Source organism: Cuculus canorus, chromosome 1, assembly GCF_017976375.1.
Source record: "Cuculus canorus isolate bCucCan1 chromosome 1, bCucCan1.pri, whole genome shotgun sequence".
Lineage (NCBI taxonomy): Eukaryota > Metazoa > Chordata > Aves > Cuculiformes > Cuculidae > Cuculus > Cuculus canorus.
The window spans coordinates 44765105-44789986 of NC_071401.1; the positions used below are offsets into that span (position 1 = coordinate 44765105).

The 24882-nt window shown below is 39.8% G+C and overlaps 1 protein-coding gene across 13 annotated transcripts in view; it reads left to right on the top strand.

Annotated features, from left to right (window-relative positions):
• Nucleotides 1–24882, top strand: part of DLG2 (discs large MAGUK scaffold protein 2) — a 1074248-nt gene that overhangs the window by 125261 nt on the left and 924105 nt on the right. For all 13 annotated transcript variants that reach the window (XM_054071916.1, XM_054072001.1, XM_054072006.1 and 10 more), the window contains one exon: nucleotides 7257–7399. In XM_054071916.1, the coding sequence (XP_053927891.1) occupies nucleotides 7257–7399 (143 nt within the window). The remainder of the gene's footprint in view (nucleotides 1–7256; nucleotides 7400–24882) is intronic.

Below are 24882 nucleotides of genomic sequence, written 5' to 3' on the forward strand. Positions count from 1 at the left end.
CTTTTGTTTGTAACTGGAATACAGCCTATCCTCCTCCTCGCCTTATTTTTTTAAATACAAAATAAATACAAGAGATTTTTTTTCTCTCCACTCCTTCTCTAGTTTTCTTTATGCTCTGTCTTCTGAATCCCGAGTTTGTTACCTTGGAAATCTGTCCTCACTATATAGCTGCATTATAAAACTGCATCAGGCCAAACTGAACCTCTCTACATTTTGCATCATATTACTTGGAAAAAACATCTTTTGATATTCCTACTTCCTAACCCTTTGCACCTATTAAGTACATGCAAAGTGGATCTACAAGTCAGCTGGTGTTGAAGAGAAATAGTGCATTAATCTCAGCTGCTTAGTGCATTAGACAACATGTGGTAAATTTCTGGATGTGCATGAAAATACTGAGATGCATTTGGTGCATTATGTGAAAATCATGCAGATGCCAAAGCTATCTCATACACTTCATCCCGTCTTGGGACTACCAGTATGCTGATTTACATAGCTGAGGAAAGGCCAGTAGTAAAGAGGGCACCAAGATGCCTAAGTAGGAGCAAATCCCAACCACCTTTCCCTTCTGACTTTAAATCACACTCTTGAGTATCTTGAATAAATGAGAAAGCTTGTAGGTGTGAGTGGCTTCTGCCTCATTCCTAGCACTGGGCAATTGTTCCAGATTTGCTTGTGCAGCTGCATTGCCTTTCCCTATAAAGAGGACTTTTTAAAATGGAATAACAGTGCCCTGAATACATTGGTGATTCTGAAGGCACTGTGCTATTCACAGGGATGGACATGCTTGTTTGGGTGCTTCCACAGTTCAGACCTTCTGGTTTGCTTCTCTTTGAGGCCTTCTGCAATTTTCTCAGCCAACACTATATGGTTCTTAATGTTTGTTTTACTTTGAAATGAAAGGAGGTATGAAAGTGTATGTTATTATTTTCTTCCTTTAATCTTTGCTCAAAAGTTAGTCCTCTCAGACCTTTAATCATCTGTCTTTGTCTGAGCTCCCTTCAATTTACTTCTGTCTTTCTGGTGCTGAAGTGCTTACAGATGAATGAGGAATTGTATTGCTTTATCTTATATTTCCTCATTAGAGTGCTGGTAAAAGCCCATGGTCACTGAAGACAGAGAGTAGTTGAGGCTATTCAACATTTTTTGCCTTTTCATATTATTTAACCCCTTTGCTACGAGCTTTGTAAAGTGTTTTTATAACAAATGGATATTATGATTCTCAGAAATTGGAACAGAAATTGTACTGGAATAATGGATGCAGGAAGGCAGCACCAAGCACTCCAAAGTCAGGAAATGGCAGAGTCTAGGCAGCCTGTTCAGCTTTGCCTGATCACAAGGGGTTTTTTCTATGTAACTGCTGTATGCAGGAAAGGTCACTCTTCCATGTGAATACGACATTTTGTCTTCACCAGTTCTTATTATTTGTCCAAATTAGTTTTGTTTAAATTTTGGGTTTGTTTTTGTGCTAGGTAAGAGCTAGCACAACTTTAATTTGAGCCTAAATGATTAATATATTATTTAAACAATAGTAAAGAAAAAAAGACTTCACACCAAGAAGTGGATTGAGCTTTAGTAAAAGAAACTGCTCCCTGGCACACCTGTAAATGTTAGACTCTGCTCACTCTTCCACGGGTCTGTAAAACAGGAGAGGGGCATCCTTGCAATTTGCCTGCAGTGCACAGAGGTGGTAATTTACCGTATACTTGTCCATGAGCATTTGAAAAGTGATACTGATGTGTTCTCTACCATGCGGTTGTAAAGAAAAATTGTTTTCCCACTTGCCCAGTGATGGAATTATCCAAAATGAAACATATCATGGTATCATTAGGATTGCTTTATATTAGAATGTATATAATTTCTTGTATGAAATTTATCTTTATTCAGCAAAACTGAAAAAGCACTTGAGCTAGACTAAAGGAAAAGTGAGTGGAGTTTATTGAATAAATGTTTTAAGAAATAAATGAACAAATTCTGTTGGACAGAGATTCATAGACACTTGAATCTCTGATTCTGAGATTCACAAACACTTGAAACAAATATTAATTCATCGCTTAACAAAATGTTTGGAATAGTATAGAGAGAACAAACAGTTCATCTGGAGAGGTGTTTTGTGCTCACAGAGTTATCACAGAATCATAAAATGATTCTATGCTAAGGGACACCTCCTACTGGATCAGGTTGATCATAGCCTCATCCAGCCTGGCCTTGGACACTTCCAGGGATGGGGCATCCGTGGGGTCTCTGGGCATCCTCTCACCACCCTTACAGTAATACCTATATAAATCTCACCTCTTTCAGCTTACTGCCATTCTCCCTCATTCTACCACTGCACTCTCTGATAAAGACTCCCTCCACAGCTTTCTTAGTTCATCAACAGTATCATAATATTGCAAACCAGGGGAGTATAGTCCCTCCCATTGTAGGAGAAGATCAGGTTCATGACCACCTGAGGAACTTGAACATATATAAGTCCATGGGACTTGATGAGATGCATCCCAGAGTCTTGAGGGAATTGGCTGATGTGGTGGCCAGGCCACGCTCCATGATATTTGAGAATAACAGTCAGCAGAAGTCCTTGGTGACTGGAAGAAGGGTAACACTGTGCCTGGTTTTAAAAAGGGTAGAAAAGATGACACTGGGAACTACTGATCTGTCAGCCTCACCTCTGCCTGGGAAGATCATGGAACAGATCCTCCTAGAAGCTATGCTAAAGCACGTGGAGGACAGGGAGGTGATTAGAGGCAGCCAGCATGGCTTCACCAGGGGCAAGTCCTGCCTGACCAACCTAGTGGCTTTCTGTGATGGGGTAACCTCAGCAGCGGACATGGGAAAACTGATGGATCTGATCTACTTGGACTTCTGTAAAACCTTTGACACGGTCCCCCACAACTTCCTGCTCTCTAAATTAGGGAGTAATGGATTTGATGGGTGGACGGTACAGTGGATAAGAAATAGGTTGAACGGTCATATTCAAAGAGTAGTGGTCAACAGCTCAATGTCCAGATGGAGATTTGTGACAAGTGGTGTCCCTCAGGGGTCCGCACTGGGACCAGTGCTGTTTAATACCTTCATCAGTGATATTGACAGCAAGATTGAGTGCACCCTCAGCAAGTTTGCAGGTGACACCAAGCTGAGTGGTGCAGCTGTCATACCAAAAGGACAGGTTGTCATCCAGAGGGACCTGGAAAAGCTGGAGAAGTGGGCCTGTGTGAACCTCATCAGGCTCAACAAGACCAATTGCAAGGTCCTACATCAGAGTCAGGGCAATCTGCAATTTCAATACAGGCTGGAAGATGATGTGATTGAGAGCAGCCCTGTGGAGAGGGACTTGAGGGTGCTGATTGATGAGAAACTTGACATGAGCTGGCATTGTGTGCTCACAGCCCATAAGGCCAACCATGTCCCGGGCTGCATCAAAAGAAGCATGGCCAACAGGTCGAGGAGGTGATTCTCCCCCTCTACTCTGCTCTTTTGAGACCCCACCTACAGTATTGTGTCTATTTCTGGAATCTTCAATATAAGAAGGGTATGGAACTGTTGGAACAGGTCCAGAGGAGGGCTACAAAGATGATCAGAGGGCTGGAGCACTTCTGCTATGAGGACAGGCTGAGAGAGTTGGGGTTGTTCAGCTTGAAGAGGAGGCTGTGGGGACACCTTATAGCAGCCTTCCAGCACCTGAAGTGGACATACAGGATAGCTGGGGAGGGACTTTTTACAAGGACGTGTAGTCACAGGATGAGGGTGAATGGCTTTAATTGGAGGGAGGAAGATTTAGGCTAGACATTAGGAAGAAAATCTTCATGATGAGGATGGTGAGGCACTGGAACAGATTTCCCAGGGAAGTTGTGGATGCCCCATCCCTGGAAGTGTTCAAGGCCAGGTTGGATGGGGTCTTGAACAGCCTGATCTAGTGGGAGGTGTGCCTGCCCGTGACAGGGGGGTTGGAATTAGATGATCTTTAAGGTCCCTTCCAACCCAAACGATTCTGTGATTCTATGATTCATTTCTAAATGAAATCTGACCTTGTTTTCATGGAACTGAGGGACTGTAGTGCCAATAAATATTCAATACAGATTTCATTTGTGTAAGTTTTAGTCTCCGTTGAATGATCTTCTTGCAAATCCCCAGTAGCAGGCAGTCTGTATTTTGGTTATTTTGCATCACATGTACCATGCTCTCCCAACCACTTTTTATGACCCTGGCTCCAGGCTTTACTCTACAACTACTTGATCCTGTCTCCTTCTTCGTATCTTTTTTCCCATCCTCAGTAGTATTCAGCTGTTTTCCCCTCCTGGTATGATTGCACCTCTCACATAATGGAGATAACTCGATAGAGTAGGTTTTACTCCAAGCAAATTACAGATCCTGTTTTCTGCTAACCTTGACTGACTGAAAGTCGCTGGCAGCTCATGTTCCATAGAAATGGCATTTTTAGCTTATGGAATAACAAAGCAACCAACTAAGTGAATTCTCTTGTGCTTTCTTCTATAACCACCTAAGTACACTGAAACGCTCCTCTCTGCACACCAGTGATCATTATACGAGTGAAAGCAACCCACAGACTCCTCAGAATAGATAAGGACCTTTACAAAGTGACTGAGTTTTTAATATTTATTTTGCACACTTGCATACAAATGCAAATGTGGCTTGCACATTACTTTTAATGAAAACAGTAAGGTGAGGCACTCTTTAAAGAGCACAAATCTGCTGTTCCTTGACTGACTACCATCAGCGCAATTAATACTCTGATAATGACAGCTATGCCAGCTGAATACCACTGCCAGAGGGCAATTTCTGGTTTATTTCTGCAAAGTATTTCTCTAGAGATAATTACATATTGGCCTGATATGTTTTACTTGCTCTTGCAATACAAATTGACCTGGCATCGACCCACATATTTCAACTGTTTGCAATTTTACTATGAGAGTTCAAAATGTCCAGAAAAAATCCCCCCAATTATAACCGAGAAACTTCTGTTGTCATTGCAACTATCCGATAGCTTTTCATTTGAAAAGCAGGTCCTAGTTTTAATCTTCTTAGAAATATGAAATATATATTCTTACAATCTTTTCCATAACATAGAAGTTAGTATCTATTTCCTATGGGTTGCAGTTATTAATGTTAAAATAAAAATTTTGGATATTTTTTCCCATTGTACATGAGAAATAGAGTTCATAATGAGTCTGAAAGTTGTGAAAGGTCTTAGAAGAAGAGTTCAATATCAGTTGTACTAAAGAAGGAAGAGCAGCTCCTAGAGATCTGCATGGAGACTTAATGTGAGGACAAGCAAAGAGTCATTTCACTGCTTTTGACTGGCCCTTGAAAGATGCAGAAAATCAGTGTGCCTCTGCTGTGTGCCTCTTTCTGCTCTTTCAGTTCTGCTTGTCACATCATTCTTCCAAGTAACAAGTGATAGGATGAGAGGAAATGGCCTCAAGTTGTGACAGGGGTTGTTTAGATTGGATATCAGAAAAAATTTTCTTCATCAAAAAAGTGATCAAACATTGGAACAAGTTGCCCAGGGAAATGGTGGAGACCCCATCCCTGGAGATGTCCAAAAAGCATTTAGATATGCCACTTTGAGACATGGTTTAGTAGGCACAGTCAAGTTAGGCCAACCGTTGGACTTGATGATCTTAGAAGTCTTTTCTGACCTTAATGATTCTGAGATTCTGTGCCATCCAGTTCAGTCTTCTCTCGTGTGAGACAGCATACAAGCAAAAATGCAGATGTAGCTCCACAGCAGGTTACTTATTATAGTTGGAAATGATGTCTTCCTGGCCCAGAGGTGGAATCTGGCCCCGTATGACAATATCCGTGCTGCCTGAAGTTCAGACACGACCTCAATATTTTCCTCCTTGCCAGAGAAGCTCTATGACTAATACTGTAAGAATTTTCTCTTCTGTTGAAGAAGCTTTCCTGGGGAACATGCTCTTTACTTTTAGACATGCTGGAGCATCCTGGGGTGTTTGAGCTCTTGATATTGCCAGGTATAGATTTATCACAGCTTCCAGTAAGAAATATTTTCAGCTTGTCTGGTTACCTTGGACTACTATTAATTCCATCCAATTTAAGGTAATATGCGAACAGAATATTTCTTTGTAAAATATAAAATTAAAAACCAGTAATGAAGGTTGATGAGAGACATTGTGTAAGTACAATAAGCTTAATTTTTCCCTATAATTTCCTCATGTAATATCAGAAAGGTTTTTCTGTCCCCTTCCTTTCTTTTCCTGACACCTACCTGTCAAGGGCCATGCCTTCCCACATCTTCTATGCCTTAGGCAGCAGTCATTAGAGAGTGTAGTAGTTTTTATAACCACTCCCTCCTTTGAAGTTCCACAGGGTATCCAAGTAGATGTAATCTTTCTCCCTGAAATGATTTGCTTTCTTTCTTACCCAGGAGAAAGTCTGTCTACTGTTCTTGATTAAAATAATATGACATTTATTTCTTCTTTGGTGAGTCAAATCTCACTGTTAGACAATTTGTCACCTCCTGTATATGACTGACTGAAAACTTCTTGCTCCAAGGAAAGGAAATCCTTTTTGTTTCTCCTCTTCTTAGGTCATTACATGCACAGATTTTAGTGAAAGTTTTTTCAGTTATGGAACTTGCATATCTGTTCACACCCCATAGAAATAACTGTGATGGAAACACCTGAACAGGATACTAAGACCTGGCTTGTTGCCTCTTCTAAGTTGAACTCAAACATTAACTAGCTACTTCTGAATGACAACAGGTTGAAGTGATGACTCCACAAAATCTTCCTTCAAGTTGTGCTTACCTCTTAAAAAAAATCCCAAATATATCTGCAGATAAGGCTGAGAGAGGTTCAGGTTCCTGGGAGGAGCCTGAGGTGTCTGACAACAAGCTTTTCTTAGGGTATTTTACCTCTAGAAATTTTTAGCATACTGGTCAGAATGTTCTATGACTTCTCCCTGTATAAATGTCTGTTCTACCTGTATCATTCAGGTGTGCATATAACATGTTCTTTGAATATCTTCTTATAAATATTATTCCTTTTCTTCTTTGAAATGATTTGTAAGAACCTCCTTAAAATGACAATATACCTCAAGAATCTCATTGACATTTAAATGACAAATTTACATATTGGTGCTTCCCGGTAGAAATGTAGATATGTGTTTATCATTATGATGATAATGTGTAAGTATATATCAATCAAAGAAAAAAAACAGGTATTCAAAAGCCAACACATGAAATAATTTATTTTTACATTACTCTTTACAAACAGATATTCAAGAGTTTTATGAAGTGACACTGCTAAATTCCCAGAAAAGCTATGAGCAAAAAATAGAAGAAGCAAATCAAGTTGCAGAGAAATGGGAGAAGACCACCTCTGCTACGGACCATGAAAATCTGCAGAAAAACCAAGAGGTAACTTGACAGATTAAGAATTAAAATAGATATATAATGAGTGAGATGTCTCAACCTGAGAATGGCTAAGCAATGATTTATAAGATTGAAAGAATGGCCTTAATTAAGGAATTAGATTAGGATATGGAAGTGTTATCTCTCTGACCTTGAAGGTATTGCTAGCTTCTTCATCCTTTCAATTGCAATCTGTCAAAGGAGAAGTAAAAACTTTCTTTTTCTCTTCCTTGGTGTACTTTACTGGATACTTGGTGTCTGTGATTACCCTTAGAAGGGAATAGCTCTTCTCTACTTGCTAATAACCACTGAGATTATTAATACTACAGTGACTGTGTCCTGTGTAAAATTTTAATAGGACTTTTCATATTTCTGGGATGACATTGGGCTAAACATTTCCATAGCCCACGTGTGCTGAGATATCAACCAAAATTCTCTATGAGAAACAGATATATAGAAGAAGATTATAAACTTTTGCTTTTCTTCTGTAACAAGTGGAAGGACTCAAAATCTTTGTCGCCGCTGGCTCTAATCTGACTCTGCCTGCCTCCACATTATTATGAACTATTATGACAAAACCAGAATCCACAGAACCGAGCAATGAATTGCTCTGTTCTTAACAGAGAAACAGAAACAGAGCCTGGATTGCAAACTGCAAATGTCCAGACCAAAATCAAAGATGAGGGAAACGTATAAAAAAAATTCAATTGTTGTTATTGTTCAAAAGGATTTCAAGATTTTAAAGCTGCTCCAAACCCGCTTTCCATAGGCATGACTATTTTTAAGAGCTTTCCTGTTTTTAAATGTAAACCCCAGAAATAAATTCTAGTTCCACATGACATTTTACGTGCAATTCTTTAAAAAAAATAAATCAGAATTGTAGGCGGTTAGAACAAAAAGCTCAAAAGAAATTTATTGTAAAAATTAATTAGCAAAAGAAGCTCACAGAATTAATGAGAACAAGCATTCTGATTTTGAGTGAAATCAGAACAAATGAGTCTTAACATTAATGTAGGATATATCCCATGAATGATTTAACATTTGAGTCCCAGCCTGAAGACACAGCTAGTTAATCTCTGTCTTTTCTTGCACAAAGCTATATGCTTCAAAATGGTGAGAGTGTATTCTAGCATGTTATCCCTTGAAGCATCCGAGAAAGACAGTGGATCACAGATTCTCTTTTCATCCCAATCTCATTAAAGTATTTGACCCTCAACCCCATCTTTCTTAACCTCATTGTTGTCTAAGAGGTTTGATGCTACTCTTGAGCAGAGGATTTTAAAGTGCAAATTCTATGTTGAGAATAATAGAATATATCGGGCTAACTCCAAACTTTGCTCATCTTATGAAAACGATGTTGTGATTTAAAGCAAAGCAATGGAAAACTATTGCTTAGAAACTGGGATAACCATTTCAAACCATGGTGCTGGCAGTTATCTTTGGGATATCTTCATTTTCAAATCTGCTGTCTATCCATAAACTCCATCAGTATAATGAGAGCACAAAATCTTTAGTCCCTTTAAAAATCATACCTATATATCTTTTAAGTGTCCAGCTGTGGGCAAAAGAGACTAGAATTGTCGACTTCTGATTTTTTCCTTTTGACAGCACAACATACTGTTGGCAGGTCCAAGTCAGAGCTAATTAACACATCCTGAATGTACCAGCTGCTGCACAAATCCAATATGGTACTTTGCTTTCTATGAGAAATTGCCCTATGAAAACGCAACTGGATAATGTAATACATCACATAAATTCTTACTCATGGTCTGTTCCTCATGGAAACAGATCGTTTTGTACTTTAATGTTCCATCCTCAATTCCATGTCCCAAATGTGGAAATAAAAAGCCTCCCCTCTTCAGAATGATGGGATCCCTAGGTTGGAAAAGACCTTTGAGATCATCACCTCCAACCATAACTGTCCACAACTAAATCATATCCCTAAGCACTTAATCTACCCGTCTTTTAAATACCTCTAGGGACAGTGACTCAATCACCTCCCTGGGCAGCCTGTTCCAGTGCCTCATAACCCTTTCAGAGAAGAACTTTTTCCTAATGTCCAGCCTGAATGTCCCCTGGCACAGCTTGAGGCTGCCATGACATTGGAGACCGTGACCCTCTGGGATGCCCATGTTGGAGCAGGGTCCTGGCAGGACCTATTGCCCTATTTAAAGAGGAGCCTACACTAGAGCAGGTTTGCTGGCAGGACTTGTGACCCCACAGGGGACCCACGCTGAAGCAGTTTGTGAAGAACTGCATCCTATGTGGAGGACTCAAACTGGAGAATTTCATGGAAGGCTGTCTCCTGTGGGAGGGACCCCATGCTGGAGCAAGGGAGGAGTGTGAGGAACCCTGTCCCTGAGGAGGAAGGACTGGCAGAAACAGCATGTGATGAACTGACTGCAACCAACATTCCCCATCCCTCTGTGCCACTTGAGTGGAGGAGGTAGGAGAGGTGGGGGAATGTGTTTTAAGAGTCAGTTTTGAGATTTAGGGTTTTTTTCTCATTACCTAACTCTGATTTAATTGGTAATAAATTAAATAAATTTCCCCAAGTTGAGTCTTTTTTTGCCGGTGTTGGTAATTGCTGAGTGATCTCTCCCTGCCCCTATCTCAGCCTATGAGCATTTAATCACATTTTCTCTCTCCTGTCCAGTGGAAAAAGGGGAGTAATAGGGTGGCTTTAGTGGGCACCTAGTGACCAACCAGGGTCAATGCACCACATTGATGCTATATCTTAGAGAATACTGGGACTTGATCTTCTTCAAGTAGAGAGATGAAAGGATCATTACCCATCCTATAATGACCCATCATTCTTAGAAGATGCCTGAGACATATCCCAAAATCAGGGATATTTCACTTGCAAAAGCAAGTGAAAAGTCAAGGAAATATATTAGCTTGCCATATCACCATATATGCCAAAACAAATGCATAAAAATTACTAATGTGGATGACTCCACATAGTACCCCATGGCTACGAACAATGGAATTAACAAAGCATGTGTTTGGGTTCAGTGATAGTTATGGCTGGTCTTTTTTCTCCCCTGTTTCTTTACTTGCATACTCCTAGTTAAACTCTGCGCTGTTGATACTGATCCCAAAGGAGCTCCTGATCCTCATGAAATCCATAGATGCTTTGGTATGGCCTATACATTTAAACACAACATCCTTGATTTTTACTCTACTGTTAACATTTGTTGGCCATTAGAATAATGGGTGATATTAATGTTTCTGGATGCAAAATGCAATATTACCTAGTGTTGTATTCTTATTGCATTTCACCCAGTATAGAAATGAAATATATGTGGCAATGTATCTGGTAGAGCTGTAAATACCATAGGCCAAAATAATTTCAGTGGGTGGGTGATAGTGAATAAAGAAGAAGGAAGGACATATATGAATGTTTATTTGTGTGAATCTATTCCTTTTGTTTTCCCTCCTGTAAATTCAACTTGACAAAATCAAGTGAAATTGGTGGGTAGTTTCAGAATAAATAAAACTGTTTGGGCCAAGTTAACTGTTCACTAAAAATGTTTACTGGGGTCTGCTTGTGAAGGCTTTTATTGTTTCCTATGTTCATACAGCAAGCAGGCAATGAGACGTATGAGGTAATAAATGCAAAAGTCATAATGTAGGAATTCTAGAATATAGCCCTAAAAAGACCTGAAAAAATTCATGTTGCCCATATTCTTGCCTTATGGCAGATCAGCCATGTTAAAACTATTCCTGATATAAGTTTGTCTAATATGTTCTTAAAAACCTCCCACAGTGGAGAGTCAACAGCTCTAGGCAACTTATTCCCTCACTGACAGAAAGTCTTCCCTGATGACAAACTGGAGTTTCTCCAACTGCACTGAGAACTCATCAGTTTTTGTTCGATTTGCAGCAGACATGGAGAATGGTTTGTTCATCCTTGCTACAAAAAGCAGTTAAATATATGTTTAACTAATCATAAATAATAACGGGAAAGTCTAGCTTCTCTTCCTTTCTTTCTCTCACTCTTTTAAGATAACCTTTGTGACCTTCTCTTCCTCAGCAGTGTTGTTATTTTAGGTAATATGCCCACATAACAATAAATGCTGGGTCCTAATGAAAAATCTGGTCTTTGGGAAGGAAAATATTTAGTGCCTTAAACTCTTCTCAAAGGAGATGTACTCAGAGGCATGAAATATTTTAGTTCCCAAAACAAAAAGCCTTGTGGCACTGTGGAAGTGCCTTGACAGCACAGGCACTATATCTCTCTTTATATATATCTGTATCTCTATGTATATTAAAAAAAATCCTGGAAACTACTCTGAAAGATTTGTTTATTAATGGAAATACTAACTCAGGATTTGGGAACTGCAGGCTTTAGTTCCTTGCTGTTCTGGGTACTGAAGGACTGTATGTGAGACCTGAAGAGCTGGATCACAGAAGGGAAGTAGGAATTATAGTGTCTGACCTATCTCATCATGTCCAGATATCAGTTAAGGACCATATCTTGTGGTGCCCTGCATAGGAAGAAATTGTCCAGCACTAAAGTCCAGAAAACCCAGAACGCATCTATAATAACTTCCAAAAATGGGGCAAGATGTCATTCCCTTAAAATCTGCCTTGTTAAGATGTTAGTAACTCATCCCAGTTAAGGCTCAGAGTCATGATGTGGTAGATGTGGCACTTTGGGACGTGGTTTAGTAGGCATGTTGGTGTTGTGTTGATGGTTGGATTTGATGATCTTAGACGTGCTTTTCAAATTTAGCGATTCTATGATTCTGTGATATCTTTTCTGTAGATAAGACCATTCCCAGACTTCTCTTGCAATGTGTGTAAAGGCACTGCTGATACAAATTTCCTTGTGAAGAAATTATTTGGTAAGGACATTTTGCAACGATATGGAAATCCATATTTAGCTGCCTTCTTGTCCAGAGAGGGTATCAATGTTGAAAAGTCCTAGATGTGAAGCCACTCCTCCTGTTATCTCTCAGCTCTTCTCCACCTCTCCATTGTCACAACCATGTATATTCAGTTCTGGGAGGGAGAGAATTTAACAGAAAAGGTTAAGAACCCGACTCCAAATGCCTATTATGTGAGGCTCTGTCACTGGAGCCATAGGTTCATTCCTCTCACACTGCATTTGAAGGGTGCAGTCTGCTGTGTTCAGCAGCAGGGTTGGTGGCATGTAGCGGAGGAAGTGTACTTGGAGATCACCTAACTGAGCAAGTTAAGAAGATATACCAAGAACACATAGCTTGTGGATGCTGACAGTACTTTAGGCATTGAGCTGATTGATATGGTCCAGACAAGCTCATTTAGACAACAAACAAATGCCAGGTAGATATCTTGAGAACATGGCTGTGGTGAGCTGACACTGTAATGATAATGTGCCTCCGGAGGTCTGAAGATCTCGACTACTTTTAAGCTGAAGTTGCAATAATAAAGCACTCACGTTGACTTAAACAAAGCAACAATTTTAGAGTCCTCAGCATGAAAAGGTCATGGATCTGTTGAGAGCAAGTCCAGAGGAGCCCATGAAGATGATCAAAGTGCTGGAGCAAATCCCATGCAAGGACAGGCTGAGAGAATTGGAATTGTTCAGCCTGGAGAAAAGAAAGGTGTGGGGAGATCTAGTAGCAGCCTTCCAGTACTTAAAGGGTGTCTACAAGAAAGCTGGGGAGGGGCTCTTTATCAGGGAGTGCAGATACAGGATGTTTTTAAGCTGAAAGACGGGAGATTTACATTAGATATTAGGAAGACATATTTTACTGTGAGGGGGGTGAGTCATTGGCACAGGTTGCCCAGAGAAGTTATGGATGCTCCATCCCTGGAGGCATTCAAGGCCAGGCTGGATGAGTCTTTGAGCACCCCAATCTCTAGTAGGAAGGTGTTCCTGCTCGTGGCAGAGGGTTGGAACTGGATGATCTTTAAGGTCCCTTCCAACCCAAACTCTTCTATGATGCTATGAACTATCTTGCCCATGTAGCCCGCTACCTGGCTTCCAACAGGGGCCAGGAGCAGATGCTCTGATGCTCTGGGAAAAGTAAGGAAAGGACAAGCCTGTAGAATGGGTGCTTTAGCTGTTTTGCAAGTCTAATCTTAATTTGTTTGGACTAGAATCACAGAAAGTGCTTAGTGCTGGGAAACTCAACATTACTTTATTTTATAAACATTCAACGTGGCATTCACCGCAGCTAGCGTGCTGACTGAGGATGTGCCCAATCTGCTGCTGAAAATCATGAAGACAGGGTTTGTTTGTAATTTTGCCTCTGCCAAAACTTCATTACATCTTTGGACCAAGCTTTGTAAGACTAGCATTCACAGCTTGAAAGCATTTTCTTGAAATTAGGGCTCTTATATTGTCCCTGTTGGAGAAAGAAGACTGATTTCTTTTCACTCCCTAGGAAATGTAAAATAGGGATTCAGCTGGAAGTGGTTTAAATTCAGGTCTTCCACTGCTCGTAAGAGTGTTCTCAGCCTACCCAGTGCCAGATAAGGCTGGGGAAAGATATCTCAGTTTCTGCTGTCAAAGCTTTGCCACTGTGCAGGTGAGGTAGAAGATTTCTGGAGTCTGAGAGTAGGAGAGCAGGTCTGAGCCGGGCTTTTTAGCTTAATAGATCATCCTTTGCCTGGGGAAAAAATATCCTTCCTTCCCAGAACTCGCTGCGTTGCGTTAAACAGTCACTAGATAAAGAATGCCCCTTGCTTAATAGTTGTGTGGATGGATACAATTAAAACTGTAAGGTGCTTTGAAAATACAATAATGGAGAACATAAAAGCACCTAGATGGAGGTATCCATCTGGTAAAACAAAAATTGAATTGCTCTTTAGCTACAACAATAGTAACACTGCTTGAAGCTACAGGTTTGCGCTCTGCTCCAGACATTCATTAGGAGACATAAATTTACCCTTGTTTTAACCTCTGTTTTCATTAGTTTGGTCTTCAGTGCTTCTTAATTCTGGTCAGCAGTGTTTTGACCTTTATTCAAATGGAAAATTGAGGTGAGGGAAAAGTCTGCTGTGGTGCTTACGTATAAATCTGGTGCCTGAAGCTTGTTCCTGTATCACAGCCTGAAAAGATTATTTGCTTATGAGGCATATGGTGCAGATACTTTTAGCATATTGAATGAGAATCATTTGCAATTACTGTGCAGGTTTGGTCATCACACACACCAGTCTCACATGCACAATCCATACACAGTGCAGTCTGATATTGCTTTGAGACAGTCCCCAAAGATTCCAGTTCTTCGTTTAATTCCCATTGTTCCATGCATTTCCTATGTTTAGAGGCTCATTTTGCAAAGACAGTCAATTGCAGTGTGCAAAATGAATCCTCCTATTTCTGCTTGCTCCAGGAATGTCTGCTATCCTTGTACCCAGCTATTATAAACATTGTAATTACTTCTCTGTCCTTTAAGTGCTGGCTTGTTAAAAGTTCTACTAGTAAAACCTTTACTTAAAAATCTTCTGCCTGGAGCAATTATCAAACCATTAATCTGTTTCACGCTAACAGCTTGTCTGAAAAAAAATGTGAACCTGCAAGACCCTTCTTTAAGTGTGTATAAAAATTCAGCCTCTTCCCTGGATTTTTGTTTGTTTGTTTGGGTTTTTTTTGGTTTTTTTTTTTTTTTCATTGTAACTAGGTACAGCTTAATTTGTATGGCTTGGTTTACTCCCAGGAGCCAAATCTGATTCTGTTTTTGTGATTATACTTAACATACAGGAGTCATTAGGTATGATCAACCAAAATGTTTCATCAGAAGACTTCAAAACACTTGGCTTTCTGTGTCTGTTTCTTCACTAGATTTAGCTCCTACAGTATACATTTATCTGATCAAACACACTTTGTGTCTGTGGGTTGACTTTGTACCAGAGCCAGCTCCCCTGTAATTCTGTTTGGCACTAAGTTCTTCTTCAAGAAGGCAACAGTCTTTTTAAGGAGTATGGCGTAGGTGACATCTTGCTTTGTGTTTTGCTACAGTAGTGTCCCTTTTGCACACAAGGATGTGTAACAGCTATAACCAGATAAGTGTTGACAGCAATGCTGGAGCTTGGCTTCATTTTTTTTTCTTCAATATACAAAAATTTTGCAATTTTATTTTCTAAGTATTAATAAGGCATGCTTTGTTACAGGGATGAGTTTATACACTCACCTTCTCATGTGGTTTGACTAATGTTCAGAAATGGGTAACAACAAAGTCACTGTGTTATTAAAAGCCTTATTTACAACTAGCTGCAGCTAAATGTCTTACCCATACTGGGTATCCATGCTGGGTCTCTATTTATAAATTTGTTATTTGTTCTGCAGCTTGTCAATAACTTGAGTGCCAGCGCATCTGTTAAATGTCACTTTTAAGTTGCTTCTGAGTGTGTTTTATGTGGTCAGGCCAATGTTTCCTTTTAAACAAGGAAGCTGTATGTTTGCAGAACATTCTCATCCTCTGGAGAGTATTCTGCAATATTCTGTCCTGTGATAGTCTGGACTCCAAGTCCTAAATCCCTACTGGAATGTTTTCTGATAAAGTCATGATGTTGAGTGTAAGGCAACAGGCATGTCATGCCATTCTAAACAGACAATTTCAGTCTCCCCTGGACAGGTCTCAGAGCTAGACATCATTCTGCTTGTGTGTCTCCTTGTGCTTGCACAGAGTTAAGCATATTCACATGAAGTTTAGAGGGGAAGCCATATGAGATGTGGCTAAAGTCACTTGGTCTGTTTTGCCTGGAGAGGAGGAGACTGAGGGGAGACCTCATTGCAGTCTACAGCTTCCTCACAAGGGCAGGAGTAGGAGAAGATGCTGATCTCTTCTCCCTGGTGACCAATGATAGGACCAAAGGGAACATCAAGAAGATGTGCCAGGGAAGGTTTTCGGTTTGATATTAGGAAGAGGTTCTTCATTCGGAGGGTAGTGGAACTGTTACCTGCAGGAAGTAGTCATGGCGCCAAACCTGAAAATATTAAGAAGTGTTTGGACAACTCCCTCAGACACATGATGCGAATGTTGGGGTTGTCCTTTGCAGGGACAGGAGTTGGACTTGATGATCCTTGTGGATCCCTTCCAACCCAGGGCATTATATGATTCTATGATTCATATGAAAAAGCCTTTTCCATTGTTGCCTCTCACTTTATTTTAACATCACCATCATATTCATGTGTTTTGCATAGGTGTTCAGAGGTGTCACTGGTCTGATAGGTCATTTCTGACCGGGAGATTTGATCTGCCTTAATTTTTAATGAGTTTAATAATTGTTTTCTAATGACATCAGTGGGAGAAAGAACAGAATTGGGATCTCAGCGCTAAACAAACTAAACCAGATCAGCAGTGATGGAAGTCAAATCCATCACAGCAGGTTTGTTTTTTTGTTTGTTTGTTTCTGTTTTTTCACATTTATATAATATGCCTATCAAACAACCTCTAGGCAGTTTTCTGATCTGGGGTTTGTTATTACATCTGCAAAGGACTGGGAGCAGGCCAGAGCAGCTGCTAGGGACCAAAACCAGTAATTTTCCCCAATGAAAATGTGCCTGAATATTAACCAGCACACAAAATTAGCCAAAATTTTAATTAAGCAATGGGTCTCTATTGTGACAAGCATTGAGGTCAGACTGTTGTGTAAATTCCACCTCTATGTATTGAGGTAAAAAAATCATAGATGGGATTATGAAAATATCGCTTAACAAAAGCTCTTGCAATTTTAACATGTTTTTTCTAAAATAATTTTTCTAAGGCATGATATGTTTCAACAAGGGCAGTTGTCATACCAGAGTACTCTGATAAAAATTACCTACATGAAAGTATCAGAATGTTCCAACAAGGTCCTACCACAACCTAGCAGCTCCCCCAAAGAATATGTAATATAATTCATTGTTTTCAATAAGATTCTGAGATGTTATGTTTTAACCACCTGCAAAAACAAATACTTCAAGTCTTAAAGATATAGTTCTTTGCCCTGTAATACTGTAAGCATTCTGTGGAATTGATATTCAGGGATGAATGTACTCTAGTTAAGTAGTTATATTTTACTCTAGAAATATTGTAGAGCTATATGTCTCACTTAAATGTTGTTTAACTCTGATCATTCACCAATCCAAGAAACTAAGTGAGAGAATTCACTGCCCTCCATGTGCAAAGGACACAGGGCTCCAGAGAAAGGTATAAAAGCCCATTAAAAATTTCTGCAGTCTACCAATACTTCTTTATTAAAATGTTTCTTAAATAGTTCCCAAGCATAAAGGAAGATGTCACCCCAAGAATTCTGGATCATATAAAGATCAACTTGGGAGTGATCTTTTGGATAGGTAGCTATATCTTTGCTCAGTAATATTTATATATACAGATATTTGAAAAACAAAATATCCTTCCTGCTTTCTTTAGTGTTTTATAAACTTGGACAGCTACTTGCAGGTTTTAAGAAATAGTAAATACAATCCCAAACAAAACAACATGGGAAATTAAAAGGAAGCTGTCAACCTTCATCCCAGGTGGCCAACAATGTCCCCGACTGCATCAACAGAAGTGTGGCCAGCAGGTCGAGGATTCTACCACTCTATTTGGCTCTGATGAAATCTCACCAGGAGCACTGCATTTAGTTCTGGAGTCCTCAGCACAGGAAAGACATGAATCCGTTAGAGTGAGTTCAGAGGAAGCCACAAAGATTATCCAGGGGCTGGAGCACCTCCCATATTAGGACAGGCTGAGAGTTGGGTTTGTTCAGCCTGGAAAAGAGAAGGCTCTGGGGAGACCTTACAGCTGCCTCCCAGTACTCAAAGGAGGCCTACAGGAAAGCTGGGGACAGACCTTTTAGCAATGCCTGCTGTGACAGGACAAGGAGCAATGGTTTTAAACTAAGGGAGGGTAAATTGGACTGGATATAAGGAAGACATACTTTAGAATGAGGACGGTGAAACACTGTAACAGGCTGCCCAGGAAAGTAGTGGAGGCCTCATCCCTGAAAACATTCAAGATCAGGTTGGATGGGGCTCTGAGCAACAGGATCCGATTGAAGATGTCCCTGCTTCTGCATGGGGATTGGACTAGACAACCTGTAAAGATTCCTTCTAACCCAAAGCATTCAATGATTCTATGATTCTATTCTAACCTGAAAATATAATTTCTCTTCATGGTCTTTTTATGTGTAAATTAGTCAGAAATGACATGACTAGAACCACAGGACTTTATGCATTTTCAGTTTGCACATTTGACCATGCTTAAATATCACTTGTAAAACTTCAGTTTGTGACCGGTTATAGTGAAAGCTGTCCCTGATTTAGACATGAGACAATTTTCTGCTGTTGGAAGCGTAGGACTTCCACATTTCCACCATATCAACACCACTATTTTTCTTAGTTTTATGGCCTGTCATGTCCTGTCTCCTCACTGCATGTCTTCTTTTGTACTTCTGTAGTGACTGACATCCAGATCTGCTTCCTCAGCTCTTTGTGACATTTTCAGTGAGGAACTTTCCTGGTATTGCCACCTGCAGTGTACAGGAACTCTTCAAAAAGAGCTGCAAAACTTATCTCGTTTCATGTTTAAAATTTGCTTTTGTCTCAAAAGAGAGGTGGTTGCAGCTATAGTAGTCATTCCTGATATGACATTTTCTTCCTGTTGATCAATATTATCCCACTGTTTGCTCATGTTTCCCCAGTTTGTGTTGTCCTGAACTTAAATGGGCAGTTTGATGGAGCTGAGTCCCCACATAGTAGCACAAAGAAGATGTAATCCGTGGCTGGATATGTCCAGCCTCCTGTGCCTGTGAGATGCCTATTCCTCTTCAGACTCAGAAAACTAGTTTTAGAGATGAGTTCTGAAACTTAATGTTTAGTACATCTTCAAATATCTTATGTTTTAAAAATGTCAGGTTGGCTGAACGTCACAATCTCATCAGCCTGCATAGACCTAAACGATGCCAATGGGGAAAAAAAGAACATACTGATGGTTCTCTGTGCCTGTGAATGAGATTGGCTCTGTTTGGTTGATACATATGTCTGTTTCTGCTCTTCTGTCTGGAGGTTGGCCTTGTTTCTGCATAGGTGTAGCACCAACACTGGTGTTCAATTCATTGTTGCAGTCTTCTCTCATACATTTTTTTGTGTTGTGGTAGTTTATAGAAAAACAGAGATAACAAAGCAGACAACTTTTCCAAAGGAGCAAGAAGATACATGACAGTCATATGCCTCCACTTATGTAACCAGTATTCTTTATCTGGGATAACTTGTACTTTTTTGAAAGTAAATGCTCTCAGGGTACGCAATGGTATCTTTGCTAGATCAGCAGCTATCCTGCAACTAGAGCTTTCAGTGTTCAGGATGTTGTTGCCTGAAACAGCCCATCTTCTACAGTTTTGGGTGGTAATACTGTTTCTTAATTCAATATCACCAATATCACTTTATTTCTTAGTTGAATTCATTACATTTTTTCCCACCTAGGGAGTGTGCATACAGTCACACATGCCTTTTCACTAATGGTAGACACTTCTGTTACCTTTGAGCATGAGAACTATCATAAATTACTCTTTTCTTCCAATTTGTGATGGTTGTTTTACTCTTGGACAAGAACCAAAAACCTCCCTGTATTTATGCTGTTTTATGTAAAGCCATGCAGAGAGAGGAGAACTGATGTGATGTCCTTGCTCAGTGATGAGCAGAGGGAGATGCTGCAGCATTCTGTTCAAATTGTAGTAAACCTGGGAGAACAAGAGACTTTTTGCCCAGCTTGATAGTGTTTTGTTCCAGCCCAGCCAAAAGACAGCAAAGAGATTTATTGTCTCTGTGAATCGTGATCAGGTTGTTGGTCACAAATATATGGAAGAAAATTCTTAGTTAACTATAGCTCAGAAAACAGTCATTGCGGTGTTTCCCAACTGCGAAATGACATCACTGATTGCAGATATTTGTCTGAAACTGAAATTTTTGCCAGTATCCAATATTAGAATTTCCCATCTCTTTTAGGGTGGCCTCTTGTGAATCCTGTTTTCATAAGCACTGCACAAAAAAAGCTTCAAAAAGATGATCTTGCCTTACTTTAGCTTTGTTTATAATCTAGTGAAATGTGTTGTTAACCTGGTGGTAATTATGCAACAGGTTGTAAATAATGGACTACATATAACAAATAGCATACAGAGCTGTGTGCTGTTGACATTAGCAAACATCAGTGGGTTTTTTGAAGATTCTGAATACAACCAGAGTTGGAATTTGAGTCCCTGCTAATGAGAAATGAGGTTGTAGAGTAACTGGTACATTAAGGTGATTCAGGATGTTTTAAGCAAATACTCATCAATAGTGAATATATTTTAGGATAAGTTTTTCATCTGGCATTCCTCCAAGCCTGTACGTACATCTCTACCCAAGGTAGCCACCACAGAGGTATTAATAGATAGATCCCTACAGAAACTGGAAAGATGTATCTAAGTTGCCTAGACACATTTCAAGCTTTAATGTGAGGTGTTGCAGAGTCAGAGACAGTTTTTGTGAGACTGAATTTATTGCCTCATCCAGGCTTCCCTTCTGATAGTGTCATCTGGACCTTGCTGTCAGTGAGCTGTGACAAGGGCACTGTTTCTCAAGTAAAGAAATATCAACTTCAGAGGGCAATTCTGGAGAATTCTTAGTCCCTGTAGGAACACAAGGGGGACATACATGAACCATTTGGGCTACGTAAAGTAGTATGCATGGCAGGAGCATTTAATGGACTAGGAGAGTTCCTTCATACCACCCATCACCTGGCAAATTTGCTCCTTTTCTGACAATGCAGTTGACAGTGATGTTTATTTAATGCAGCTGCAGCTGCCCTTACACTCCTGTGCTTCTGCAGTCACAAGCTCACAGAAACTGAAATCCCTGTACGGTCCATAATTTTTATTTAGCCTTGATCAGTAGCTAGCATTAATAGTTATTGGAGCCCTCATATGAAAGCACAGATTTCTGCCATCTCTCCATTAGGCAGTGTCAGCCTCTTATCTAGCATTTAGCTCATGACAGTAATCACAAAGGAAATTGTCTGGCAGATCCGTGGTGCTCCAACCTTCTGCAAAGTATTTAGGGAATGTTTGTTTTCCCTTTCATTTCACATCGCTGTATGTTTATCAACATTTAGGGAGTGTGATGACGTATTCTACAGTTTAATGACCTGAGTCATTCCACTTAACTTACCTTTTGAGTCCTTTCATTTTTTATATATCTGTGCAATGCATTTTGTAATGCTCTGTAGGAGGGAAGCTGAATGAAGAGAAATGGCACTGTGTTTTGCCAAAGGTTTTGTTTAGCTGCAGTGTTTTTCATGTCAGCATGAGTATATACGATGGTGTAGCTCAGCAGCCATGACTTAGCAAGGCAGGCTGCTATTGTAATGACAGCCACTGCTAACTTCCCCTCCCTATGGCTCTGGTTGAAACAAATATTTTTCTAGACCAAGGTTTAGGATGCTTCAAGCAAAACTATCTTGAGAAGTAAAAGTCTTCACAATATTCACCAGGGTTTTTAGCTCATGGGTTTGTGTTTTTTCTGTTTTTTTCTTTTTCTTCTTTTCCTTTTTCTTTTTCTCTTTAATACTGGCTTTACATTCTTGCATTAGCATAAAAAAATACTTCCTAAGTATAATTCTATGACATATCAGTCCTGTTCTCAAAATAGGACTGTTTTTATTACTGCTATTGAGTAGACTGACTGAAATTCACCATTGCTGGCAAGAACAGGCACAAAATTTCATCTCAAGTGAAATGTGGGTAGTTTCCTGCACTGTAATTTTTCTGGAAGTGTGTGTAAATAGGAAGAGACTGTGTGGGCCAGTGATGGAGACAGGAGACCGGATTCTATTCTCGGATTTGCTATGGACCTGCAGTACATCATGAGATATATCAGAAATCAACCACGTTATCTAGTGGCTTCTTATTTAAATGTATTTTCTACAAGGTTATCATGCAGGACCTAGCGCTGTTGGGTGTTTCTCCTGTTTGGAGTTGTTATAGTTCTATTATACATATATTTTCTCTTACTCTAACATATCACATGCATTCTTTATAGTCCGGAATAGTATGATTGGAAACAGAGACATGATGCTTATTGTAGCAAACATACAGATATAGAGCTTATCCTAAACTGTGCGTGGTAAAACATGCACACATTCTTGTTCTCCTAAGAACTAAGAGGGATACAGTCCTCTGAAAGAAATCATCATAGCTCTCCTGACCAAAGTAGAAGTTATTATAATTAGCAGTAAATGAAGAGCTGCCTGCAAAGGACAAGGCAGTGCACAGGAGCCATTGCGTTAGTTCTTTTCCATCAAAAACTCTAATCTTACATTCATAAATGCCGTATTAGCTCTAATTTGAGGTCACTCCATGCCAGGTGTGTGGAACAATGGTTGCCAAGCATTTCCTCATCTTGCCACATAATACAATTGTTATCTGTTAATAGAGTCTTTCTCATTATGGTTGTTAAAGGGAAATGGATAGAAGTGCAATATCAGCAGTTAGGTAATAGCAATTTAAATGAAATGGGTTCATTTGCAGGGGTGCAGAGCTGAGAAGGCTGAATGGTCAACAGAAGGCTCTGCTACACTGCACAGCTACTTGGAGATGGAGAGAAGAAAGGCCATCCTCACCCTCTATGTTTCTCCCATTGCATTGCCATTTCATTGTCTTGACTTGTGAGAAGATTTGAGCTAACTCCTTGGAGACCCCAAGAGTTTAGGAATCAGTTCTGTTCCTGGATGAAAGTGAAGTCTAGCTTATCATGTGCTACACTAGTGTGTATGAAATGTGAAAAATGGTCTGTAATAACCTCCTGACCTGGAGAGCACTGCAGTGATTTATTTGGATGTTTTGCATCTCTGCAGCTATGTTTGCTGCCACTGCTGTCTCAAATCTACTATAGCTAGGCACCTATGTGAAGAATCTAGTGCTCATTTAATTTATTTCTGGTTTTCATGGGAGAATTACTGTGTAGATCTCTTCTTGAGATCTTGATCTCAAGCCATATGACTAGTGTCCTAAGGGGGACCACTGAAGTAGCAATTCAAGTTAAAGGGCTGTATATATCTTTGGGATTTCTGGCAAAGTCAGCACAGAGCCCTGGAACTGGTAGTGAAATTCCCACACTGTGCTATGAACATCTTTAGGGAGAGAAAGTATATTGGTTTCAAGAAGAACTAAATGTGAAAAGAACAATTAAAAATATTGTGTTATTGTAGCAACCAAAGCAGTTGGGCTTTTTTTTTAGTTGTTTATAAAAAAAAGCAGCACTGATGCAATAAAAAATGGCACAAGAGAATAAATGTATCAAGTTGTTATGGCAACTGAAATATGTAGGATGGAATTTATGTATCTAGAACTTCTATGTAAGTAAAATAAACATTATCCCTGCTAATTAAAATATCATGAAAATATTATTTAATTTAAAATCATTAGTCATGTTGTCTCTTACAATTAATGACTTACTTTCTGTTTTCTGTTTCCAAGTGTTTGCATTTGTTTCCAGCTGTGGTCTGCTTGTATTTTCCAGGCAAATTGTGATTTCACTAGTACAAGCTTAAATAAGAAGAAACTGCACTGAAGCTAATGAATAAAATGTATGCAGATGGGCACAACTGGAATGAAACCATGTGCTTTAAAATGTTAACCTTACTGCAGCTGACCTTTCTGCTCGGAGGGGCTTTTGGCAGGTGTCCTCGCTTCACGCCTGAAGGGACCTCCCTACAACCACATCCCTTAGCTTTCCCCTGAGCTTGACACAGTGCACATGGAGCTCCTTCCAGAACTTGTTGCTACATACAGCGTGCCCTCTTCAGCTGTAAATTTAGCTTTCAAAGTGTTGTATGATAGCCAATTCTAAATGAGTATTCATTAATTATGTTCAGCCTTTTAAATTTTCTAGTCCTTTTCCTCCAGCCTTCAGGAGAATTCAGTAATAGCTTCTGCTTTATTTGAAAGAAATAGATCTTTAATATCCCAAATTACTCTTCATATTTCATCTATTTTATGCCCAGCAAAGTGCAGACCAGTAGCTGAAAGGTAAAGAATGGGAAGAATGAGCATGAGGATCTGACCGAAGCCTGCTGAGCTTAGGGAGATGCATTTATTTGATTACAGTTTTTATCTCATTCATTCTCATGTACAGAGGAGTCTGAATTTGCCCTGTGTTTTTTTGGTAGCCCTGTTGCTGAGACTGCTTTGGAAAATTGTCTACCAGGGTTAGAAGTCAGCCCTACTTGAGTTAATTTTCTAGTTTTTAGGTGAAGAGCTGTCTAGCTACAGCAAGGGCGGGTCTTTGCTGAAAAACAAACTGTAACCAATTGTCTAGTCTCATGTTTTTAGTCTCTTTCTCATACAGTGTAACTGTGCATCATTTGTCTTTTCATCCTTGCAGCAGGGTTCTTTTTGCGCAGTTTTCCTTTTTGCCACATGCAGCCGGTCCCTAGATCCTTCCAACCACCAGTATTTGATGTACCAAGTCTCAGCAGGAGAGGGACTGTACCTGAGCAACGGATCCATTTAAGGCTTGTGCTTGCAAGGACTCT